The following is a 16,337-nucleotide window of genomic DNA, read 5'->3' as shown; positions in this document are numbered from 1 at the left end:
GTGATTTTCCACAATAAAAACCCACCAGCCCATTCCACTATTTAACCCTATCTAGTCCTACATCAGACCACTACCACTCAACACCCTCTGTAGCTGCCATGCAGTAAATCCTCGATATCCCAAGTACTTCTCTGCCGCGGCCACCACAACCTCTATTTTCTGTGACTTTCTATCCATTTCTGCCAATACCGATACCACACATTCCTTCATCTCATGCCCTCCTGCACACTTCTCACATCTAGGCATCTCATGCCTACACAGTGCTTCAACAGGCCCATAAACCTGACACCTAAAACACTGTAGTATTTACAGAACAAAAGCATTCACGGGATAACTGACACTTCCTACCTTTCCCTCTGCATCACAACTCTACATGACAGACAAAGTATTCTCTGTTTCCCAACGCTCTACACTGGATCTACGTCTCACCTAAAGACGAGCATCACAGACACCTGGAATCTTCCATTTCAACTCCTTAACACTTAAATCTATTCCCATTATCACTCCTTTCAATGCCGCCCTGTTCTGGAGAGCAATTCGAGTCACAATTATTGTCCCCAAATCGCGAAATCCGGAGCGCCTACTGCCTCTGGATATAAGAGAAACAATAAATAATTATGAGTCCACTCCGAGTTACCTTCACCAATCTTGTTTCTCATGTTCTGAGAGTCCTTTAGGAGCCTGTGGGAAGGGTACCACATGAGGGAGGAGGATGTCTTCCCTGTAACGCACAGCATTGAGATTGCCTGCAATGACAACAAGCTCAGTCCGATTATGCTGTGACACACCGCCCCAGACCATGATAGACCCTCCACCTCTATCCCGCTCCAGAGAACAGGCCTCGGTGTAATGCTCATTCCTTCGACGATAAAAGCGAATCCGACCATCACCCCTGAAGAGACAAAACCGCGACTCGTCAGTGAAGAGCACTTTTTGCAAGTCCTTTCGAGCGACGGTGGGTTTGTGCCCTTAGGCGAAGTTGTTGCCGGTGATGTCTGGTGAGGACCAACAACCCCACAAGCCCTCAGTCCAGCCTCTCTCTGACTATTGCGGACAGTCTGAGCACTAATGGAGGGATTGTGCGTTCCTGGTGTAACTCAGGCAGTTGTTGTCATCCTCTACCTGTCCCGCAGGTGTGATGTTCGGATGTACCGATCCTGTGCAGGTGTTGATACACGTGGTCTGCCACTGCGAGGATGATCAGCTGTCCATCCTGTCTCCCTGTAGCGCTGTCTTAAACGTCTCACAGTACGTACATTGAAATGTATTGCCCTGGCCACATCTGCAGTCCTCATGCCTCCTTGTAGTATGCCTAAGGCACGTTCACGCAGATGAGCAGGGACCCTTGGCATCGTTCTTTTGGTGTTTTTCAGAGTCAGCAGAAAGGCCTCTTTAGTGTCATAAGTTTTCATAACTGTGACCTTAATTGCCTTAATTGGACACGTGCGCCCCACAATGCTAGCCAAAGTTGCTAATTCGACAGAAGAAATGGACATTCTAAAACCAAACAACGATTTATTCTGGACCTAGGACTCCTTGCACAACATTCTGATGGAAGATCAGCAAAGGTAAGAGAATATTTATTATGTTATTTCGTATTTTTGTGTAATATGTTGGCTCCAACACAGCGGAGAATAGGTGAGCGCTGTCTCACAATAATGCATGCTGTATGTTGTAGTAAAGTTATTTTAAAAAATCTAACAGCGGTTGCATTAAGAACCAGTGTATCTTTCATTTGCCATACAAGTATTTTTATGTAAAGTTTATGATGAGTTCTATGGTTAGATTAGGTGACTGTCCAAAATATCTCCGGACATTTTGGTGAATTGTTGCTACGCATTCACAATGAATAACTACGATTTGCAGCTCTAAATATGTACATTTTCAAACAAAACATAAATATATTGTATAACATGATGTTATAAGACTGTCATCTGATGAAGTTGTCCAAAGGTTAGTGATCAATTTTATCTCTATTGCTGTTTTTTGTGAAAGCTATGTTGGCGGTGAATAAATGGCTTTGTGTGTTTGGCTATTGTGGTAAGCTAATATAATTATATGTGTTTTCAATGTAAATCACTTTTTTTTTTTAACTCTATGTATTGTGTAATATGATGTTATAGGACTGTCATCTGAAGAAGTTTGAGAAGGTTAGTGAAAAAATTAATATATTTTGCTGGTTTATTCGTTATCGCTATTGTTGGCTTGAATCAATTCTGTTGTGTGGTTGGCTATTGTAGTAAGCTAATATAATGCTATAGTGTTTTCGCTGTAAAACACTTAAAAAATCTGAAATATTGGCTGGATTCACAAGATGTTTATCTTTCATTTGCTGTACACCATGTATTTTTCATAAATGTTTTATGATGAGTATTAATGTATTTCACGTTGCTTTCTGTAATTATTCTGGCTGCTTTGGTGCTATTTGTGATGGTGGCTGCAATGTAAAACTACGATTTATACCTCAAATATGCACATTTTCGAACAAAACATCAATGTATTGTATAACATGATGTTATAAGACTGTCATCTGATGAAGTTGTTCAAGGTTAGTGATTCATTTTATTTCTGTTTGTCGGTTTTGTGAAAGCTACCTATGTGGTGGAAACATGGTGAAAACATGCCGCTGTGTGTTTGGCTATTGTGGTTAGCTAATATAAATACATAGTGTTTTCGCTGTAAAACATTTAAAAAATCGGAAATGATGGCTGGATTCACAAGATGTTTATCTTTCATTTGCTGTATTGGACTTGTGATTTCATGAAATTATATTATATGATATCCCTGTCCCGTTAGGCTAGGCTATGCTAGTCAGCTTTTTTGATGAGGATGCTCCCGGATCCGGGATGGGTAGCACTTAAAGGTTAACGACCGTTTCACAGGTGCATGTTCATGAATTGTTTATAGGTCAATGAACAAGCATGGGAAACAGTGTTTCAAATCTTTACAATTTTGAACTGTGAAGTTAAATGGATTTTTACTAATTATCTTTGAAAGACAGAGTCCTGAAAAAGGGATGTTTCTTTTTTTGTTGAGATGTCATTCTGCCCGTGCGCCGAAGACGTGGATGTCCATTATGGCAGTCCCCCGCACCGCTCTGATTCAGAGGGGTTGGGTTAAATGTGGAACACACATTTCAGATGAATGCATTCAGTTGTACAACTGACTAGGTATCCCCCTCTCCCATTCGGAAAGTATTTAGACCCTTGACTTTTTCCACATTTTGTTACGTCACAGCCTTATTCTAAAATTGAGTAAATAAAACATTTCTCAATCTACACACAATACCCAATAATGACAAAGCAAACCAGTTTTTAGAAATGTTTTCACAAAAAAAAACAGAAATACCTTATTTACGTAAGTATTCAGACCCTTTGCAATGAGACTCAACATTGAGCTCAGGTGCATCTTGTTTCCATTGATCATCCTTGAGATGTTTCTACAACTTGATTGTTATCAACCTGTGGTAAATTCAATTGATTGGACATGATTCGTAAAGGCACACACCTGTCTATATAAAGGTCCCACATTTGACAGTGCATGTCAGAGCAAAAACCAAGCCATGAAAGGATTATGTTGATGCACAGATCTGGGGGAGGGCACAAAAACATTTCTGCAGTGTTTATTTTTTATTTAACCTTTATTTAACTAGGTAAGTCGGTTAAGAACAAATTATTTTTTACAATGACGCCTCCCCCGGGCCAATTGTGCACAGCCCTATGGGAATCCCAATCACGACCGGTTGTGATATAGCCTGGAATCGAACCAGGGTCTGTAGTGAGATGCAGTGCCTTGCGCCATTCAGGCGACCCTTGAAGCTTTGAAGGTCCCCAAGAACAGTGGCCTCCATCATTCATTCATTCATTCATTCATTCATTCATTCATATATATATATATATATATATTTATTAGTTCCAAGTAGGACAAATCGGCAATTACAGAAATACAATTATCTCCCCCCCAACACAAAGATAGAAAAACTAAACTAAACAACCAAACAAATAAAAAGTACAATGTGCGGTTGTTTCGGCTAGAGCCAATATTCAATGCTTCTACAATATCACCGGTTTGCAAAAACTCACAAAACAGATCCCAAATATTATGAAACTCTGGGGCTTTCTTTGTCACTATATAAGTACATTTTTCAAGAACCAGGCTTGACGTTAATTATTTTTACCAATGACCAAGTGAAGGGGGACTGACATACTTCCAGTGGAGAGCAATTTAACATCTAGCTTGTAATAGACAGAGGTCAACCATTTTATTTTCTCTCCTATGTAAAGAGATATTCTCTGGGTAAAGATTTAGGAGGCATAGTTTAGGGCTCAGTGGTATTGGGGTAGAGGTCATCTCAGAGATATAGCGCAGTACTGAGCTCCAAAACGTTTGTATCTCAGCACATTCCTCCAGGCAATGATACAAGGTGTGTAAATGCGTGTTACATTTAACACACAGGTCAAAACCATTTTCACAGGTCTGGGGTATTAGGGTCAAATTTGTGGAGCTTAACAAGGGTGATATATGTTCTCAGTTGCAATACAATTGGATAATATCTCAGGCGGGTGTTTATTGTCTGTATCTGAGCTCTACAGCATATCATACCCAATACACTGTACATATCCAGAAGTGGACATAGAAGTTTGTCCTTAAATATCTATTGGGAGCCCACCTGGACCTGCCTCTTCATATGGAAAATAGCATCAGATATTTCAACACCATCCAATTCCTTTTCCAGATCCAATTTAGTGTCTGGAATAAAGGCAACATCAAGACCTGATTAGTTCTCAGGAGATTCAGAGTTGTAAAGTGTGTTGTAGTAGGGAACAAATGTTTGGTTTATTTCCACAGGATCCATTGATAATTGTCCTGTTAATTATGAATTGCATTAATGGCTCGGTCTGAATTTAACATCTTAATGCGCCAGACAAGCAATTTACCAGGTTTTCCACCTTGATCATAGGACTGTTTCAGTCTAGTTAAGCTGTTTTCAGCCTTTGAGGTGGAACGTTCTTCATACTGAGCTTTAATGCAGCTGGTGGCCACACCAGATACTGAGCGTTACTTTTGATTTTGACCCCCCCTTTGTTCAGGGACACATTACTTAATTTCTGTTAGTCACATGTCTGTGGAACTTGTTCAGCTTATGTCTCAGTTGCTGAATCTTGTTATGTTCATACAAATATTTACACATGTTAAGTTTGCTGAAAATAAATGCAGTTGACAGTAAGAGGACGTTTATTTTTTTGTTGAGTTTATTTTTACATTGTCAGCTCAGGGATTCGATCCAGCAACCTTTTGGTTACTGGCTCAACACTTTAACCATTAGGCAACCTGTACGTATTCATATAAGTAGGCTGTGCAATACAAAAAGAGAAAATAAATATTCATAAGTCATGAAAATGATCAGCCATATCATCCTCCACTTATTATCACAAGGCTTAGTAACTATACAGACTCACTTCATAGAACTTTAAAACACTGGCAGTTTGTCTACTTCACTTCTTTAGTCTACTCTCTGATCACTCCAGATATCCAAGTGAATAAAAATATGAAATAATATTTACCTTCTCATTGAAGCAGTTCATCATGAAACAGTTCTACTGTAACTTTTCATATACAGTGGGAAGTTGGAATGAATAACACAAACTTAGTTAGATAGAACCCTGCTCTTACCATGATTAACAGATTTCCCAATCTTCTCCTCCTCTTCTTCATCTTTAATGTTGACATTCAGCTCCAGTGTTTGACTGCAGTCTTCCAGTTTCACTGATGCCATCTCTGGACCCTGCAGTGCAAACTGGCCTCCACTGTCACAATCAGGATCCAGGGACTGTAGGTTTGGACTCAGTGTGGAAGGAGAGAGGCAGGCTGGGTTTGTCCTCACTGTTGATGTTACCGGCCTCATACCTGAGTCGGCAAGTAGTACAAGAGAAACAGACACAAAAGTTATTTTCTTGAAAGTTCTCGCAAGGTCTTTATTCTCTGTTAAATATATTATATTTTTCTTGTTCAATTATCTAATTCAGTGCTTGACTTGGACTGAAATAGTTGCCGATAAACATTTCGGGTGCCGGTATGGTTTATATTTAGGTGCAGGAACTCCAAAATATTTGAGCTAATACTTAACCTATAGTAGACAGGTGTGTGCCTTTCCAAATCATGTCCAATCAATTGAATTTACCACAGGTTGACAACAATCAAGTTGTAGAAATATCTCAAGGATGATTAATGGAAACAAGATGCACCTGAGCTCAATGTTGAGTCTCATAGCAAAGGTTCTGAATACTTATGTAAATAAGGTATCTGTTTTTTTTTTTTTTTTATAAATGTGAAAACATTTCTAAAAACCTGCGTTTGCATTGTCACTATGGGGTATTTTGTGTAGATTGAGGAACATTTTTTATCTAATCCATTTTAGAATAAGGCTGTAACGTAAAAAAATGTGGAAAAAGTCACAGGGTCTGAATACTTTACGAACACACTGTACGAATTCATATCAGTAGGTTGGTACTGTAAGTATTCATATCAGTAGGCTGGTACTGTATGTATTCATATCAGTAGGCTGGTACTGTATGCATTCATATCAGTAGGCTGGTACTGTATGCATTCATATCAGTAGGCTGGTACTGTATGCATTCATATCAGTAGGCTGGTACTGTATGTATTCATATCAGTAGGCTGGTACTGTATGCATTCATATCAGTAGGCTGGTACTGTATGCATTCATATCAGTAGGCTGGTACTGTATGCATTCATATCAGTAGGCTGGTACTGTATGCATTCATATCAGTAGGCTGGTACTGTATGCATTCATATCAGTAGGCTGGTACTGTATGCATTCATATCAGTAGGCTGGTACTGTATGCATTCATATCAGTAGGCTGGTACTGTATGTATTCATATCAGTAGGCTGGTACTGTATGTATTCATATCAGTAGGCTGGTACTGTATGTATTCATATCAGTAGGCTGGTACTGTATGTATTCATATCAGTAGGCTGGTACTGTATGTATTCATATCAGTAGGCTGGTACTGTATGTATTCATATCAGTAGGCTGGTACTGTATGTATTCATATCAGTAGGCTGGTACTGTATGTATTCATATCAGTAGGCTGGTACTGTATGTATTCATATTAGTAGGCTGGTACTGTATGTATTCATATCAGTGGGCTGTACAATACAAAAGAGGAATAAAACGATTATAAAAGTATCTCATAAGTCATGAAAGTTATGACCTATATCATCCTCCACTCACTATCACAAGGGTTAGAAACTACACAGACTCACTTCCTAGAACTTTAAAACACTGGCAGTTTAGCCCAGTAAATAAATCAAATGCTGGCAATACTGGTGTCAAACCATGCAAGTCTCAGTAGCATGAAATAACATCTATCTTCTCATTAAAACAGTTCATCATGAAATCCTGCCCTGCCTTTCTAAAGTCTTCGAAAGCCAAGTTAACAAACAGATCACCGACCATTTAGAATCCCATCGTACCTTATCCGCTATGCAATCTGGTTTCCGAGCTGGTCACGGGTGCACCTCAGCAACGCTCAAGGTCCTAAACGATATCATAACTGCCATCGATAAAAGACAGTACTGTGCAGCCGTCTTCATTGACCTGACCGAGGCTTTCGACTATGTCAATCACCGCATTCTTATCGGCAGACTCAACAGCCTTGGCTTCTAAAATGACTGCCTCGTCTGGTTCACCAAATACATCTCAGACAGAGTTCAGTGTGTCAAATCGGAGGGCCTGTTGTTCAGACCTCTGGCAGTCTCTATGGGGGTTCCACAGGGTTCAATTCTCGGCCCGACTCATTTCTCTGTAAATATCAATGATGTCGCTCTTGCTGCTGGTGATTCTCTGATCTACCTCTACACAGACGACACCATTCTATATAGTTCTGGCCCTTCTTTGGACACTGTGTTAAACCTCCAGAGATTCAATGCCATACAACACTCCTTCCATGTCCCCCAACTGCTCTTAAATGCTAGTAAAACTAAATGCATGCTCTTCAACCGATCTCTGCCCGTACCCGCCCGCCCGACTAGCATCACTACTCTGGACGGTTCTGACTTAGAATATGTGGACAACTACAAATACCTAGGTGTCTGGTTAAACTGTAAACTCTCCGCCTCCCGGGTGGCGCAGTGGTCTAGGGCACTGCATCGCAGTGCTAACTGCGCCACCAGAGTCTCTGGGTTCGCCCCCAGACTCTGTCGCAGCCGGCCGCGACCGGGAGGTCCGTGGGGCGACGCACAATTGGGCTAGCGTCGTCCGTGTTAGGGAGCGTTTGGCCGGTAGGGATTTCCTTGTCTCATCGCGCTCCAGCGACTCCTGTGGCGGGCTGGGCGCAGTGCGCGCTAACCAAGGGGGCCAGGTGCAGGGGGTTTCCTCCGACACATTGGTGCGGCTGGCTTCCGGGTTGGAGGCGCGCTGTGTTAAAGAAGCAGTGCGGCTTGGTTGGGTTGTGCTTCGGAGGACGCATGACTTTCGACCTTCGTCTCTCCCGAGCCCGTACGGGAGTTGTAGCGATGAGACAAGATAGTAATTACTAGCGATTGGATACAACGAAAAATTGGGGAGAAAAGGGGATAAAGCTGGAAGCTGGAGTCTTATATCTCCCTCTCTAACTTTAAGCATCCGTTGTCAGAGCAGCTTACCGATCACTGCACCTGTACACAGCCCATCTGTAAATAGCCCACCTAACTACCCCATCCCCATATTGTTATTTATTTTTGCTCTTTAGCACCCCAGTATCTCTACTTGCACATCATCATCTGCACATCCATCACTCCATCAATCCATCACATATTTAGAGCTAAATTGTAATTAATTGCCCACTATGGCCTTTATTGCCTTACCTCTTACAACATTTGCACACACTGCATATAGATTTATCTATTGTGTTATTGACTGTACGTTTGTTTATCCCATGTGTAACTCTGTGTTGTTTTTGTCGCACTGCTTTGCTTTATCTTGGCCAGGTCGCAGTTCTAAATGAGAACTTGTTCTCAACTGGCCTACCTGGTTAAATAAAGGTGAAATAAAATAAATAAAACAGTTCAACAGCAACTTCTCATACACAGTGGGAAGTTGGAATGAAAAACACAAACTTAGTTAGATAGAACCTGCTCTCACCATGAGAAACAGATGTCCCAATCTCCTCCTCCTCTTCTTCATCTTTAATGTTGACATTCAGTTCCAGTGTTTGACTGCAGTCTTCCAGCTTCACTGATGCCATCTCTGGATCCTGCAGTGCAAACTGGGCTCCACTGTCACAATCAAGACCCAGTGACTGTAGGTTTGACTCAGTGTGGAAGGAGAGAGGCAGGCTGGGTTTGTCCTCACTGTTGATGTTACCGGCCTCAGACTTAATCTGAGTCGGCCTGTAGTAATAAAGAAAAACGGACACAAGTTAGTGCCAGAACTGTCAACTTTCTTTATTCTCTAAAAATATGGATTATTTTTTAGGTGCAGTTGCTCCCCAATACTGTTGAGCTAATATTCTATAAGAGGAACATGAGCTCAAACAGTAGAAATGTGAGGTGATGGTACTCAGCTCCGGTGAGCTCCTGTCCAAGTCAAGCACTGATCTCATTTCAATAGATCTGGTAGCTACGCACTGACAACAAAACATTAATTAATTCACATTAGACAAAGTACACACTTTAAATTAGGCTACACAACTCTTAATCTATAGTAGATTTCCTGAATTCACATAAATGCATAAATTACTCAAAAAACATTTAGTACAAGGTATGTTGTAGGCAGCACTATGTACTATTTTCCCTAATAACCTTGTCTTCACTGTATTATTCCAATCAAAAACCAATAGTATTTCCGTCACACCATAGTAACATGTATAGCTAGACAGAAACAACTGAATGTCTCAATATTAGTTCACATGTAGAAAACTGATAATCATTACATTTAGCTCGAAAACAGTAGCGCAGCCGTAAAATTGTCTTTCTCTGCTACACCCTCACTGCCTGCACTGATGTGCGTTAATGCAGACCGAGGGGGAACCGCCATTTTACCATCTCGTGAATCTTCCACAAAACCAAAAACGACATGTAAAACGAACCCAGAAATCTCAAATTGAATGATCCTTTATGAAATTACCGTGACGAAATGATATACATCCACTTAGACTAACCCAAAGTCTATAACTATGTGACTTGTAAAAAAGTGATCACGTTCACTCACGCGGCTTGACACAAAAATAGCACATAAAACCTTTATCAAACGTGATAATACCTTGACGTATTTGTTACCTAGCATGTTATGACATGTTATTTCGATATTATAGCGTGCTATTACATACCAGTAGTAATATATTTGAAAAGGACACAGAAGTTGTCGTCTCGACTACACAATTCTGACGTATCCTTTATTCTGACGAATGATGCGCGCCTGCGCAGAACGTCCTGTTCCCCCACTACCAGTTTCTAAACCCAGAGACGTAAAAACGCGAGACTTCAGAGAATGCTTGCAAAGCAGGCCAAGCTGTGTTTTGAATAGTCAATGAGAGAAGTGAACAATTCTGACACTTTTGCTGCGGCTAATGGGGATCCTAATAAATACCAAAAAGATTCCGTCGGCACACACTTGAAACATGGCCATTCTTATATCAATTTCATAACTGCAGTGGCTTATTCACAATAGCTCACACTGCATATCATATATATCCTAGCATCACAGGTAGCCTAGTTGAGCCAGTAGCTGGAAAGTTGCTGGATCGAATCCCCGAGCTTACATGGCAAACATCTGTCGCTCAGCCCCTGAACAATGCAGTTCCTTAGTAGGTAAAAGTAACGTCATTGAGGTAAAGGTTTTTAAAAAAATCACCAGAGTAGCCAGACCGAGGTGAAGTTGGTTTTATATTCATTCGCCAAAAGCCATTTAAATTTAAAAATACAATAACAAATGAATTGATTGTCACAGAAACAAAAATAGATATGGTTTATTCTATAAAAGTCTAGCATAAAATCTATCAAATATCATTTAAAACTGTATAAATCAATAACTAATTCACCGTTTGTCATAGAAACATCAAACTATGTATGATTTATTCTATAAATGTCTAGTATACTTTTACAACCTTTGCTTTGAGTAGAAATTCCCGTTTTGATTTGATAGAAATACATAAAATCTCAAATATTGCATTTAAAGATGAAGAAATCAATAACTAATTCAGTGATTTTCTCAGAAAAAAGTGAGAATATGCATTTAAAATAACTTTAAATAAATGTTAATTTCAAGTGCAATTTGTTCTATATGAAGTTATACAATGTTTACATAAAGTTGTACAATGTTTACAATCTTAAATTGTATATCAAATCAATGTTTACAATCTTACATTTTATGTCAAATCAATGTTTGCATTTTTAGTGCTACAGTTCCACATGTTAAAGTAGTTACAAGGAACAACAGTCATTTATTTATACGTCTCTAATTTAACAGCAAAAAGGCCCCTTCCAATCATTTTCCATTTTGGCTTTGTTGAAATCCTTCTTTGTCATCCCCAGACAAGCTAAATGGAACCATCTCTGGCACACAGAGCGTTCTATCAGCAGTATTAAAAACATAAAACAGGGTTATGTTGATTTACATGTAAATAACAGTTCTGGAATACCCAAATTCTGTTACAAGTTTTTGCAATTAGGAACAATTTCAAATTGAAATGGATTTTTGTTCAATTGCTAAATTGACTTTAAAGGACATGCATTTGACCAGAACCCTGACAAAAGCACACATAACTGAGGTGCTAATCATCGTTGAGTATTCAGGCAATATAAATCGTATAGTAATAAAGACATATATTTGCAAAAACACGTATTTGTTGATAAAAAAGGTATCACATATCAATGTTGTAATATCAAACATTACTAGAATGGCATCTTATAGATTTCATATATTTCTATCAAATCAAAACTGGAATTTGTATTCAAAACAAAGGTTGTAAAAATATGCTAGACATTTATAGAATAAATCATATCTAGTTTGATGATTCTGTGACAAAGGGTGAATTAGGTATTGATTTAAACAGCTTTACATTGCATTTAAGATTTTATATATTTCCATCAAATCAAAACTGGATTTTTTTATTCAAAACAAAGTATGCTAGACATTTAAAGAATAAACCATATATATTTTTATATTTCTGTGACAATTAATTAAATAGTTACAGATTTTTACAATTATTAATGGCTTTTTGCAAACGTCTGCTGAATGTCTGCTTAATGTCTACATAAGGTCTACTTAATATCCGAATGTGTGAATATAAAAGCAACTTTACCTCGGTAGTAGGCAGATTATCTTCTTCAAACAACGGTAAAACGGATTGACTTTCTTCCTTCTTTCCATCTACTACACGGTTTAGTGCTCCAACCACTCCTGGAATCTTCTGCTCAAGACCATGAACCTCAATATATAACAAAACCCCAGATATAACTCCCTTTTATTGCTGCCCTGCTCCGAAAAACACAATGCTCTCTCTTTCTGCTCTTCTGAGACGCATGAAATCAATACAAAACCACTACTGGTCACTCTGACTGACTACCTTTCCTAATGCCTCCTTTATCATCTTCCTGGCCTCAAATTATCTCCCCAAAATACATAATTGTTGATGAATCGCGCTCCAAAAGAAACCGATGTTCGTTTACAATATCACAACGGAATGTATTACAATTTCTAACCGTCATGCCTCAAAACTGGGAGAAGCAGAACGAGCAAGTCATTCACCCGCAATTTGTTCCTCAAGACGTAACACAACGAAACGCGGAAAATTGTTAGCGTCAACATTTTTGAAAAAGTTTGTAATTTGATAAGGGTGCTATATTAATAATCAGTTTCCGTTAATGTCGCAAACTATTATTTCTCTAGGCTAACATAAGAAACTCTGCCTGGATACTTGCATGCTAGCTAACATTAACACTAACTTAGTTGCTCTAGCCAACTATGGTCCCTCTGGCCAGGATAAACAAAGCGGCAATGTTGTGTATTGTATATACAGTATTTAACTAAAAACAGTTTATTTCATTTAATTATACACATGAGAAAAAAGTGTCTGCCCAGCATGAATTCATGTACAAACATTATTTTTCATTACATTCTTGTCATTTAGCAGATGTTTTTATCCAGAGAGACTTACAGGACAAATAAGAGTTAATTGGCTTGCTCAAGGGCACAATGACAGATTTTTCACCTAGTCGGCTCAGGATTCAAACCAGCGACCTTTCAGTTACTGGCCCAACACTCTTGGCCCAACACTCTTAACCGCCAGGGTACCTGCCGCCAATAACTTCAATTCAGTTATTCAAATACATTCATCATCAATGACTAAAATAATGAATCTAGTATTAAAAAACAAATTAATAAACACAAGTAGTCGATTCATAGCCTGTTTATCATTAAACAAAATTGTTTAGTAATATAAAATAATCCACCCAAACTAAAAACGGATCACCCCAATCTGTAGAATCTCTTCTCACAGTCAGTGCAGTGATAAGGCTTCTCTCAAGTGTCTATCCGTTAGTGTGTTTTTACATTGCCCAATCGGGAAAAACTATTGCCACATTGAGAGCAGAAGTAAGGCTTCTCTCCTGTGTCTGTTCTCTGATGACCTTTCAGCTCAGCTGTTGTTGTAAAACATTTTCTACAGTCAGATCTTGTGTTTACCTTGGTGTCTTTTGAAATGACCCAGTTGAGAGAAACTCTTTCCACAGTCAGAGCAGGAGTAAGGCTTCTATCCTGTGTGTATACGTTCATGTTGTTTTAAGGTGCCCAGTCGAGAGAAACTCGCCCCACAGTCAGAGCAGGAGTAAGGCTTCTCTCCTGTGTGTATGCGTTCATGTTGTTTTAAGGTGCCTGGATGAGAGAAACTCGCCCCACAGTTAGAACAGGAGTAAGGCTTCTGTCCTGTGTGTATACGTTCATGTCTTTTTAAGTCACCCAGTTGAGAGAAACTCTTTCCACAGTCAGAGCAGGAGTAAGGCTTCTCTCCTGTGTGTGTTCTTTGATGAATTATTAGCTCAGTTGATGTTGTGAAGCATTTTACACAGTCAGAGCAGGAGTAAGGCTTCTCTCCTGTGTGTATACGTTCGTGTTGTTTTAAGGTGCCCGGATGAGAGAACCTCGTCCCACAGTCAGAGCAGGAGTAAGGCTTCTCTCCTGTGTGCATACGTTCATGTTGTTTTAAGTTGCCCAGTCGAGAGAAACTCGCCCCACAGTCAGAGCAGGAGTAAGGCTTCTCTCCTGTGTGTGTACGTTCGTGTTGTTTTAAGGTGCCCAGTCGAGAGAACCTCGCCCCACAGTCAGAGCAGGAGTAAGGCTTCTCTCCTGTGTGTGTTCTTTGATGAACTTTTAGCTCAGTTGATGTTGTGAAGCATTTTACACAGTCAGAGCAGGAGTAAGGCTTCTCTCCTGTGTGTGTTCCATGATGAACTTTTAGCTCAGTTGATGTTTTGAAAAATTTTACACAGTCAGAGCAGGAGTAAGGCTTCACTTCTGTATGTATACGTTCATGTCTTTTTAAGTGGCCCAGTTGAGAGAAACTCTTTCCACAGTCAGAGCAGAAGTAAGGCTTCTCTCCTGTGTGTATACGTTCATGTTGTTTTAAGGTGCCCAGTCGAGAGAAACTCGCCCCACAGACAGAGCAGGAGTAAGGCTTCTCTCCTGTGTGTGTTCTTTGATGAACTATTAGCTCAGTTATTGTTGTGAAGCATTTTACACAGTCAGAGCAGGAGAAAGGCTTCTCTCCTGTGTGTATACGTTTATGTTGTTTTAAGGTGCCCAGTCGAGAGAACCTTGCCCCACAATCAGAGCAGGAGTAAGGCTTCTCTCCTGTGTGTGTTCTCTGATGAATTTTTAGCTCAGTTGATGTTGTGAAGCATTTGACACAGTCAGAGCAGGAGTAAGGCTTCTCTCCTGTGTGTATTTTTATGTGTGTTTTTAGCTTTGATAGAAGTGGGAAAATCTCCTCACAATGTGAGCAGTGGTGAGACGTCTTAGCTCTGTGATCTTCCTGATGTTTCTCTCTGGATGTAGAGAATGTCTCAACATGGTCTCCTGTGTGAACAACACCAGAAGAACCAGTCAGTTGGTGTTATATTCATGTCAATCAAATGCATATTATGAAGCCCTTTTTACATCAGTTGTAACAAAGTGTTTTATAGAAACCAACCCAAATTCTCCAAAGAGCAAGCAATGCAGAAGTAGAAGCACAGTGGCCATGAGAACCCCCCTAGAAAATAGGAACCTTGTAAGAAACAGAGGAACCAGGCTCAAAAGGGTGGCCAGTCCTCTTCTGGCTGTACCGGGTGACATACAGTTGAAGTCAGAAGTTTACATACACTTAGGTTGGAGTCATTAAAACTAATTTTTCAACCACTCCACAAATGTCTTGTTAATAAACTATAGTTTTGGCAAATCGGTTAGGACATCTACTTTGTGCATGACACAAGTAATTTTTCCAACAATTGTTTACAGACAGATTATTTCACTTGTAATTTTCTGTATCACAATTAGTGGGTCAGAAGTTTACACACACTAAGTTGACTGTACCTTTAAACAGCTTGGAAAATTCCAGAAAATGATGTCATGGCTTTAGAAGCTTCTGATAGGCTAATTTATATCATTTGAGTCAATTGGAGGTGTACCTGTGGATGTATTTCAAGGCCTACCTTCAAACTCTCTGCGTTTTTGCTTGACATCATGGGAAAATCAAAAGAAATCAGCCAAGACCTCACAAAAAAAATTGTAGACCTCCACAAGTCTGGTTCATCCTTGGGAGCAATTTCCAAATGCCTGAAGGTACCACGTTCATCTTTACAAACAATAGTATGCAAGTATAAACAGCATGGGACCACGTAACCGTCATACCGCACAGGAAGGAGACGCATTCTGTCTCCTAGAGATGAACATACTTTTGTGCTAAAAGTGCAAATCAATCCCAGAACAACGGCAAAGGACCTTGTGAAGATGCTGGAGGAAACAGGTACAAAAGTATCTATATTCACAGTAAAACGAGTCCTATATCGACATAACCTGAAAGGCTGCTCAGCAAGGATGAAGCCACTGCTCCAAAACCGCCATAAAAAAGCCAGACCACGGTTTGCAACTGCACATGGGGAAAAATATTGTACTTTTTGGAGAAATGTCCTATGGTCTGATTAAACAAAAATATAACTGTTTGGCCATAATGACCATCGTTATGTTTGGAGGAAAAAGGGGGAGGCTTGCAAGCTGAAGAACACCATCCCAACCGTGAAGAACGGGGGTGGCAGCATCATGTTGTGGGGTGCTTTGCTGCAGGAGGGACTGGTGCAC

General features: G+C 39.8%; 3 protein-coding genes across 4 annotated transcripts in view; all 3 read right to left on the bottom strand.

Moving 5' to 3' along the window:
• LOC129860172 (zinc finger protein 883-like) overlaps positions 1–10,438 on the bottom strand; it is a 483,924-nt gene extending 473,486 nt beyond the window's left edge. Inside the window, exon 1 of the mRNA XM_055930541.1 lies at positions 10,333–10,438. The gene's annotated coding sequence lies outside the window, so the exon portion shown is untranslated. The remainder of the gene's footprint in view (positions 1–10,332) is intronic.
• LOC129860157 (zinc finger protein 501-like) overlaps positions 1–16,337 on the bottom strand; it is a 188,260-nt gene that overhangs the window by 11,808 nt on the left and 160,115 nt on the right. The window contains exons 2-3 of the mRNA XM_055930513.1: positions 9,147–9,394; positions 5,674–5,907 (exon numbers count right to left, since the gene is read on the bottom strand). Of these exons, the coding sequence (XP_055786488.1) occupies positions 5,674–5,907; positions 9,147–9,249 (337 nt within the window). The 5' untranslated portion in view covers positions 9,250–9,394. The remainder of the gene's footprint in view (positions 1–5,673; positions 5,908–9,146; positions 9,395–16,337) is intronic.
• Positions 12,224–16,337, bottom strand: part of LOC129860173 (zinc finger protein 883-like) — a 127,304-nt gene continuing 123,190 nt past the window's right edge. For both annotated transcript variants that reach the window (XM_055930542.1, XM_055930543.1), the window contains exon 3: positions 12,224–15,077. In XM_055930542.1, coding sequence (XP_055786517.1) covers positions 13,756–15,077 — 1,322 coding nt within the window. In that variant the 3' untranslated portion in view covers positions 12,224–13,755. The remainder of the gene's footprint in view (positions 15,078–16,337) is intronic.

Source organism: Salvelinus fontinalis, chromosome 7 (genome assembly GCF_029448725.1).
Source record: "Salvelinus fontinalis isolate EN_2023a chromosome 7, ASM2944872v1, whole genome shotgun sequence".
NCBI classification, from domain to species: Eukaryota; Metazoa; Chordata; class Actinopteri; order Salmoniformes; family Salmonidae; genus Salvelinus; species Salvelinus fontinalis.
This window is presented reverse-complemented; position numbering and strand designations above follow the sequence as displayed.